Source organism: Necator americanus, chromosome X (genome assembly GCF_031761385.1).
Source record: "Necator americanus strain Aroian chromosome X, whole genome shotgun sequence".
NCBI lineage: Eukaryota > Metazoa > Nematoda > Chromadorea > Rhabditida > Ancylostomatidae > Necator > Necator americanus.
In genome coordinates this window covers 9,420,480-9,430,006 of record NC_087376.1, presented here as the reverse complement: position 1 = coordinate 9,430,006, position 9,527 = coordinate 9,420,480, and the positions used below count along the sequence as shown (strand labels likewise).

At 41.0% G+C, this 9,527-nt stretch overlaps 1 protein-coding gene across 5 annotated transcripts in view; it reads right to left on the bottom strand.

Moving 5' to 3' along the window:
* Positions 1-5,386, bottom strand: part of RB195_022003 (uncharacterized protein) — a gene marked incomplete at both ends in the record, with an annotated part of 43,844 nt that extends 38,458 nt beyond the window's left edge. For 4 of the 5 annotated variants that reach the window (XM_064208981.1, XM_064208985.1, XM_064208982.1 and 1 more), the window contains 13 exons: positions 1-46; positions 121-264; positions 1,007-1,161; positions 1,250-1,352; positions 1,676-1,785; positions 1,845-1,947; positions 4,298-4,451; positions 4,514-4,629; positions 4,686-4,764; positions 4,831-4,902; positions 4,999-5,070; positions 5,140-5,196; positions 5,297-5,386. The exon at positions 1-46 is cut by the window's left edge and continues 70 nt beyond it. In XM_064208981.1, the coding sequence (XP_064064862.1) occupies positions 1-46; positions 121-264; positions 1,007-1,161; positions 1,250-1,352; positions 1,676-1,785; positions 1,845-1,947; positions 4,298-4,451; positions 4,514-4,629; positions 4,686-4,764; positions 4,831-4,902; positions 4,999-5,070; positions 5,140-5,196; positions 5,297-5,386 (1,301 nt within the window). Of the gene's footprint in view, positions 47-120; positions 265-1,006; positions 1,162-1,249; positions 1,353-1,669; positions 1,786-1,844; positions 1,948-4,297; positions 4,452-4,513; positions 4,630-4,685; positions 4,765-4,830; positions 4,903-4,998; positions 5,071-5,139; positions 5,197-5,296 lie in introns of all 5 variants that reach the window. The other variant, XM_064208984.1, reaches the window with a different exon arrangement.
* Positions 5,387-9,527: the final 4,141 nt, after the last annotated feature.

Below are 9,527 nucleotides of genomic sequence, written 5' to 3'. Positions count from 1 at the left end.
CTATATTCGGTCTCAGTATTTTCACAGGGACTCACATTTGCTGATCCTTTAAAGTGTTGTACAAGGAATAAACGTCGAGAAAATAAAGCGAAAATAGTCAATGAGAAGCTTCAAACAAACTTCGGTCATTTTCTGAAATGAGAGCTTCGGCAAGCAGTTTTTCTGCTCCAATACTGAAAACCAGCTCCTTGTTATTGAGCCAATGGACACAGAGTGGTTTTTGCAAAACTCCGCCATTTTCCATCGACGGAACAAGCATGCAATCTAGAAGCGAGAAATTTCTTCGCAGAAGAAAAAAAAACTATTTACAACCTTTAAAAAAACAAGGGGCACTATTACCACCTATCTTACCATGGAAATACACTGTATTGGAAAATTGGAATACCATCGCTGAAGAAAAATTCTTTGCTGCAACCGACTTTTGAAAGGAATTCTTAGGGTGTAAAACGGAATACAGGATAGATGACATCACAACGATTCAGCTCTCATTTTACATATCTGTACAACATACATTAGCTTCTGTCATACATTAGCGCTACACTTGAACCAACTCCTAATTAAGCATGTTCTGTTTCCTCCTACTGCTAAAAATCAGCGCTATTCATATATCCATATAGTCATTGTTATTTTGCTACTACCTTGATGTGAATAAAAATGAGGTTAAATGTGATAAGAACAATTTCCAATTCCGATAAAAATCAATCCAATAATTCTGTAGAGAGATTCATACATGCGATAGTCGGATCCGGTGCTCCGACCACCTTCACTTCTGGACGGTTAGCGGAGGGATTCTCATCACTTGAGCTACATATCATGAGCCAGACCCCTTCACCTGAGGAGTGTTCGGCTCCTCCCTGTCGCACCTATGGAGAGATCTGCTAAATCGGGAACATATATACCCGCACTTTCCTAATAACCTCACATGAATAATTAAAACTGATCCACTTAGAAACGAAGTCCAGATTGAAATATAATATTTCAGCATTCAAAAAAATAGACCTACTACCTGTCTCGGCATTGATAGTAGCGGCAAGATGAAACTGTATGTTAGTGTAAGAATGATGTCCGGATTGTAGATCACTGAAAGAAGGGCTCTTTCCAATTTGTGCTCTAAGTCCTAAGGCAAGAGGAGGCTCTTCCCCACGTCGCTTTTTCTCGGGTCTGAAACATTTGGAGCATGATGTGCAGAGACAGAACGGGTAAGAATAGAATGGTAAACATATTAGCGTTAAGAAAAGGGAGTACGTACACTATCCCTTTCAATTTATTTATAATCTTGTTCCTTGTCTTCTTGACACGAATATGCTTTCCAAAAAACTTGCGTGGTCGGCTCCTCTCCAACGATGGTTCACCTGGATTACTGTTTAAAGACTGAACAAAATACAAGACGAAATCATAAAACGTTTCACAATCTCTTGAAATTTTTAATGTGTTCACAACGGCACAGATTCAAGTGGCAATTACATGGCTCCAAGCTTAATTTGCGTGGAATTCATTTCTATTATCCAATACCACTACCATCTGATTTCCGAAATAGGAAGAAAAAGTAGAAACACTTCCTGAATCATTAAAGTACTAGCAAAATTTGGTGGAATACACCGACCTCTACAGAAAGTAAGCTCAGAAAATAGGAATGAAACAAGCAGAGCCTTGAGATGGAAAATCGTACCCGTACCTCCATCCCCACTCAAATCAATCATAGCTAGCTCAGGGGGTGGTGTTTCCTTCCAAATTCGCGAAGTATTATCTTCACACCAAGTCATTAGGACGGCTTGTACACATTTTCTAAGAAACAGCTTCAATAAGGCAGAGTCGTAATTATGCAAGCTAATTCAATGACTTACCTTGGCATATATCTACCTGTTCGGCGCCACTCGAAGCCTCTAACAGGTGCTGGATGATGCAAAGTAACAAAACCAAAGCTGAGATGTTCTCTATTTTCGTGCTCTGAAACTACAAATTACCAGAAACGAAATAACTCATCAGCAGTTCTGATTTTTTTTCGAATTTCTTGAAGAAATCTAAACTCCTTGAACACATTCCAAGCATAACGGTGTCATAAAGTTTTCCTTTATGACACCGTAATGTTTGAAATGTGTTCAAGAGGAAGAGGAAGATTCGTCCTCGACAACTCCAAAACACTGAAGCAAAAAAAAGGAATTTTTATCAGGAACGGTTTGAGCTATGAGTAGATTAGACTAGAGATTTTAAAGTGATTCAAAAGCACCACGATATTTTTTTAGAGTTGTAGTCCCACAAAAGTCATCTGCAAATGTCATAACCTCATTTTCTATGTGCACCCATGAAGAAATTCATCACGGTATCACAGTTTGCACACAATTATAGTAGATATTCTAAAGCATGGAAAAGTCAAGTGAATTTCTAGAAGAAAACTCTTTATAGTCTGGTCAGAACGACACCAAGCACGGTGCAATTGCATAAGCGTTCGAAACGGAAGTGAAGTTAGAGCGCTAGTCATCGGTCCAATCCGAAAGAAGCTTGCGATGATCCCACATTGATCCAACCGTTAGCTACTCCGCGCCGCTTCCGCTTACGCAATTGCGTTGAACCTCTGCTTCGTTTTGAACGTACTCCACAACTCAATCCGTATGATGAAAAGTTGTTAGATGTCAAGACAGAGGAAAAAAAAACATAGTGTACATCGCGTTGTATAAGGATGATGCGTATCCATCTACCATTGTACAAGAAAAAAAAGAAAAACTATATAAAGCAAAGAGGAGAAAGGTGCGGGGAGTTCTTCCTCGTACTGTGGAAGGGGCTCAGTGCACGTCCTCACCGAGGACGCGTCGCGTCACCTCGATACAGCACGTTTTTAGTCGCTTGTAAAAACCGATAAAACTAATAACGAGTGGACAACAAATAATCTCCTTTTCATAATTCTGTATCCAAATAATCTTTCATAAACAGAATAGTTTGATATGGGAACGGGAATGAGAATTCAAAAAATTACTGCGATCGTGACCACAGACGCGATAGTCGGAGCCGGTGCTCTGACCCCCTTCACTTTTGAACAGTTGGTGATGGGACCTCCTTCACTTTTGAACGGTTGGCGAAATTACCCCCTTCACGTTTGGGCGGTTGGCAAAAGGACCCCCTTCACTTGAGGAGAGTCCAGTTACTCTTTATCGCACCTATGATGGTGACCCACCGACTGAACAGAATCACAGCGTGAATTCCAGTAAATAGAACTCGTGAAATACCATGAGTAATTAATCACCATACATTTACTTCTTGGCTAATACCCTCGGGAGGATCTACTGAGAAAACTAGAGCTATTCTCTCTTTCGATATTTTCCATTTAACTGACCACTTTCACACCAAAAACAGCCATAAAAACATTCAGATGAAACATTGCGCCTCAGTTACACTTCATCTGTGAGCGAGAAAGTAGCTCAGGCAACTTTTGGTCTGAGAAGTTGGATGTAACAACGAAAGAAAATCACAAGACATGCTCAGCCAATACGTTAGAAATTTAGGGTTGTGATGATAACAATAATTCTAGTAACGCAATTAGTGAAAAGCAGCTTGAAGTCAAGCCAAAATAAACGCTGAATGTATAGTGCACATATACAGAGTGATCCAACGAGATCCAACAGAAACTTGAAAGAACACTCAAAGGCATCAACCCACTAATCTGAGGTGGTACAGGTTTCAAGTGGAGTATTCGTATACGGGATAGTAGATTGTGGAGAGGGGGTGATTCTGTCCATACCTTCCTAATAGCCGTAAAAAAGGTCCGGAAGATGCGGCGCGTGCACAAGGCTGGGGCGCTTCAATCGAACTTCGTGTAGAAAATAGTGCGCCAAAACGTCTGAAGCCGTATCTTCCGGGCCGTTTTTACGGCAATTAGGAAGAAATGGACCGAATCACCCCCCTCTCCGTAGTCGCCCATCCCGTATACGAATACTCCACCTGAAATCGGCAACACCTCAGACTCGTAGGGTGATGCCTTTAATCACAAATCACTACGTACTTAGTTGTTTTATCCTGATTGGATCATAGTTGTCTATAAAAGTTGTTAACTATGATCCAATCAGGATGAAAGTGTTTTTTTTTTCAAGACGACTCGGGAGAACATCCTAACCGGGATGAAATTTGCAAGGAAAAGTGAAAGAAAGTCAAAGCGAGATTTTTCAATAGGCTTATGCAAAGAAATGAATAAGAAGAGAAAAAATAGTCCGAGGATTAGCAGAATCACCATAAAATGTGCAATATAATATAAAACCAGAAGGAAACAAATCAATACGAGAAGAAAAACCAAGTCTAAATAGGCTACCTGCAGATTCCTGATAGAATATTTTTACCAAATAATCATTCTCCCCAGATACAGCTAGAAACGTTCCATCAGTCGAAAATTTAATATATTTTGGACGCTGTGCTAGTTGTACAGACCAAACAATATCCCAATTACAGGCATCTTGTGACTGTTCCTATATGAATGGAAAGATTAGATAAGTCCATTTCAATGAAAGAAGCGAAAAGAATAGCTGACCTCTTCAGCGATACAGAACATAACTGGACCGCTGGAAGCGGAACGGGAAATGCAGCTCAAACTTCTATGTTGATAAAGAAATATCTCATCGCCAATTACAACGGTCATTCGCAGCCCTAAGTAACAGACAATTTCACGACCACAAATCCTCATTTCAAATCATTGTGTTTACCATCCACGTTCCAAAGAACGGCATTCACTTGTTCCTTCACGGTGAAGCACTGCGTTTCGATCCACTGATAGGCAAAACACTACAACAAATTCAAACAAATTCGGAGTGATAGGAATTTGCTAAAACACAATTCTTGAATACATACAGGTTTGCTCTTTTCGGAGGCTACATTTGTAGGTTCAAAAACTCGAATAATGTTACCGTATGTGGCCGCAATCTGAAGCGGAGAGAATGAAAAATAACATGAGGAAAGTAAAAGCGAAAAAAAAAACACCAAGAACAAACAAACAAAAATATTCCAGTTAGCCTTCACCTTCCCTGAATCTTGACAACAGCTCACGCTGTTTACAAGTTGTTCGGTATGATGAGAATATCCCGAAATGATCTAGATTAAAATGAGAAGAAAATAATAATGGTAGAACACGAAAAATAATAAAACAGTTATTACACCAACTTGTACTCTAGAAAAATCTGCTCCAAGAATTACAACGTCTGAACCAACTGCGCAGACCTAGGAAAGACCATAAAAGATAAAAAGAACTGCTATAATAAGAACAACTATATAAACTGAAAGAGTTGCACTAGTATGTAACGAGAGTGGAATAACTTACTATAAAGGTTGTCCCTTCAACGTTGCCTGTAGCGTAAACATTCTCTCCTCTATTAAGCGCACCTGTTATCACTTGGTGTGGTGTGCTCATGAGAGGACAGCACCCCTGAAAACTTATAAAAACGATTTACACGTCACTAAATCGTCCAAGCACTAGTAGTTTTGATTTGTACTCTCGTCAAATTCGTTTCTATTCAGAGTGGTTGTGCGGTGATGGTAAACAAAATTGGAAGGACGCGTCTTCACTGTTTCAACCCATATTAGAAAATTGAACGATATGGAGGAAATTATAAAGCGAAAGTGTTCATCCCGTTACATTTTCAATAACAAATCAATTCCCAAACACCAACAAATCAATTCCCAAACACCAACTGTCCCACCTAGAAGAGAAAAGAAAAAAAGGTCAAATATGATGTGTCACTGCACGAAATTCAAAAGAGGAAAGCAAAAGGATAGCAGCTGAGGATATAACGAATGAATCATAAAAGAAGCACTGTCGTACCATGACAACAACCAAACACGTTTCGAACCTACTGCGTATGTACAGCATACAAGTTAACTGATGATGCCGAACCCAGTAAATCTAACTACAGCGTACTAAACATATGTATTTATATTTTAGTGATAGAAAAAGGTCGAAGGCAAATCAGTTCTCTGAGGGAGTTGCGATCACAATTACTAACGCCGAAGATGCAGCTGTATTTAACACTATATAATTGACACTAGAAGCAAAAGCTACTCATTTTAACACGTTGACTGCTGAGAACGTTTCGACGTATCTCTCGTTTCTTAAAAATGCGCTTTCATTCGGCGTGCATTGTTTCATCGCACGACTGTGAGGAAGAGAACCACTATTTACAAAAACCATGAGTGTTGTCAAATACTTCAACAAGATGGTTTTCTACATCTCGCGATCATTCTTCAGTTGTTCTACTCTTTTCTCATAGTTGCAGAACCGTAATCACTCTTACTTAACTGTAGTGCGAGGCGGTTCTTCGCCAATTTTCTGCAAACTTAACTAGGATATGAAGGTTAGAACTGCTGGTTAGTAGCAACTGCTCATAGAGTAAAGTTAGGAGCTAAAAGCTAAAAAACTAGGAAAACGAAAATATGCCAGTGTGGAAAATCTCAAAGAAAAGTACGTCGTATGAAACCCTAGCCTCCGAAAAGAAATGCTTAGATATGTTGTGATGTTACTATGTCTATTGCCATGAAGTGAACTGTTTGATTACAAAATAGGTCCATTTCTTGAAAGCCGTAGAGAGTAGCGTAAAGCTTTGGAATAGAAAACAGATAAGATAAACAAGACTGGTGGCAAAAGTTAGGTAGCCCTTCAATTATTACAGTGTTAATCCGCATAGTTTGCAGCTCGCTCACATATGGAATTTGTACTGTTCCATTTCCAAACATTTCACGCAAATTATAACGAAATGACATACTTACTGAAGTAACAATTCGTCCTATGTAAGATGAAAGAACAAAAATCATTTTACAAACGAGAAAGCCAACATCCACGACGTCAAATGGATTGAATAAAGAGCAATTTTGGAAAAACCAAAACAGTCACAGATATTGTAGATGCTTCTACAGAAACTGGAGCCAACGTAGAAATCATTTGCTTGTTGAAAAGGGCAAAACATGTTAAATCATTCTGCAGTAAGTGGCTAAAATCCAGTATCGATAAGCGACTAATACCGCGGCAGGTTTCCTTTGCAGGACCCAACGAAAGGGATCACACGTGATTCTCCAAGCGTTTACTTTTGCCATAGTTTGTGTTATCGCTGTTGTCTAGTGACGACGAGATTAGGGGTTAGATCGATGACAGAATGCAGTGTGGTGCTTCCTTTCATTATGTAAACTATGGTTTTAGTTGCTAGGAGACAAGATCTTAGACGTTGAGGCGTGTTTTTTTTCCTATCAGTTGGCAGAGACGGCATAACTGTAGTCGACAACTGCGTGTATAGATTTATTTAGCTGGAATAGGGAGAGGAAAGTACTGTGGGGAAACAGTGCAGAGTTAGATGGTTTTGTCTGTAGGGAAGTGCAAACAGGTAAGGATTCCAGATGAGCTGTTTATTTCAGCGAGTAGATTTCGCTCCACTACTTGCCAATTGTCACCGTTATGCCTCCGCTGTCGCTGGTTCCGTACCATCAGAGATTAATGTCGGGCAGGAATCCTGCTGAGTTAGCCAAACCTTCCATCTGCCTGGTACCGACAAATTTGCACCAGGTTTGTTCAGGTGGATAAGTGCGTTTGCATGATGGATCGCTTGGTCCACACAACTCGCTTCCCTATAAGCGCTATGGCGCACAGGATTGAGTATCATTGAGTTTTAATTTGAAGTTAAACGCGTTTCCGTAGCCCAAAAGTATAAAATTGTGCCGAGTCCCTTATACTCTAATTTCGATGAATTTTTCCATCCCTTGCGTGTTTAATGAGAAGAAATCAAATAACAACTTTGATTTAAATACACTTCCAGATTGTAGTAATTTTAAAGCTAGCGCAATAGTGAGTCAACTGAGCACCACTAGCATATAGGGACCTCCTGCGTGTTCTATAATTTCATGGCTTTGTTGCACGACTCAAAGTGTGCCGCACACTTTTTGCCGCTCGCGAGCGTTCCGTGCCGTCTTACGCGGCGACGCACTTGTAAACCTCCATTCGTAGCTGCGCCGCAAATTGAGCGCTGGGTGTGCGTTTGATCTCTCAGCGTTGTGTCGCGAGGCGCTTGAGAAAGGTTATGAAGACAGGTTTACGAGGGTTACGTTGGCGCGCATGTAGTGTGTGCTGTGTGAGCGTTCTTTTTTGTGAGCGAGTCAGTCATAAACCCACCAATCCCGGTTTGCAAGTAACAGAAGTCGCCTCACTAAGCAGAATCCGAGCGCACACTATACCTTCGATATAGGTATAGCAATCATGCTGCTGAAAAGACAATCGAAGAAAGTCATGGAAGTACCTGACATCCAATATTTAACTATAAATATCTCTCCAATGTTTATTGTAGTGTAAACATTCTTTCTTCTATTTAATACACTTACTATCCCTAATGGGGCGGCGCATACGCGTCTCATTGCTCTCTGCTTGTGCTGGCGTTGCTTGTACGAAACGCAAAGAGACGTTTGAACAAACGCTCTGCTATATGCGCAGTTATATGGCACAAGTTACACACATATTGCAAAAAGCTGCTGTCGTTCAGCACACTGCCAAGGTCCAACCTAAATACATGAAATACCTAAAGGGAGAGCGGCGCCTTTGGTAACAACTCTCCACTTCGTGATACAAATCTGCCGGACACAGTGGACCTGAGGTTATTTAGCCAGTTGTCGATGTCGATAGGCAGTTCACGCGAGACACCAAGTCCCACAGGATATGAGGCGTTGATGAATGGATGGACTCTGTGCTAGCTTTTGTTGTAGATCGAGAAGGTTGGGCACAGCTGTGATCAATTAGGACACGCCTCGGTGAATATGCGGGCATTCGCGACAGTCCATACTACTAGCCCGCCGATTAAAGGCATCACCCCACGAATCTGAGGTGGTACGGATTCCAGGTGGAGTATTCGTATACGGGATCGTAGATTATGGAGAGGTGGATGATTCCGTCCATTTCCTGCTAATTGGCGCAAAAAACGATCCGGAAGATGCGCCGTGTGCACACGGTTGGCGCGCTCCAATCAGACTCGTTGTAGAAAATAGCGCGCCGGAACGCTAGAAGCCGTATCTTCCGGGCCGTTTTTTACGGCAATTAGGAAGAAATCAACGGAATCATCCCCTCTCCTTATTCTATGATTCCGTATACGAATACTCCACCTGAAATCCGTACAACCTCAGATTCGTGGTGTGATGCCTTTAGGACAAGGCTGCCACTATTCGGAAGGTGCACACAAATCTGCAAGGGCTAGGAAGGATCCTACGCAGTGTACGCAACCGTTTGCACAATTGCACCACAAGTTTGGTCGTTTTGATCCGACTGCAAATGTCACAAATAAGGAGATAACGAATTTGCTGAGTTCACTTCTAATTTCCAACCTTGAGAGAGCGGCATCAAGAAGTGCTGGAGAAAATTGAAGACGGACAGTGTATGTATAGGTATGTATAGGTTTCAGCATGTCGCTCTGATTCTTTTCTGCAACAAAATTATGCCCCACTGTTAACATCAATCACAATTTCCGAAGAGATTTAGCGATCTAGTGTGTCTGATTACTCGATGATGTACTCCGCGCTCTCCAAAG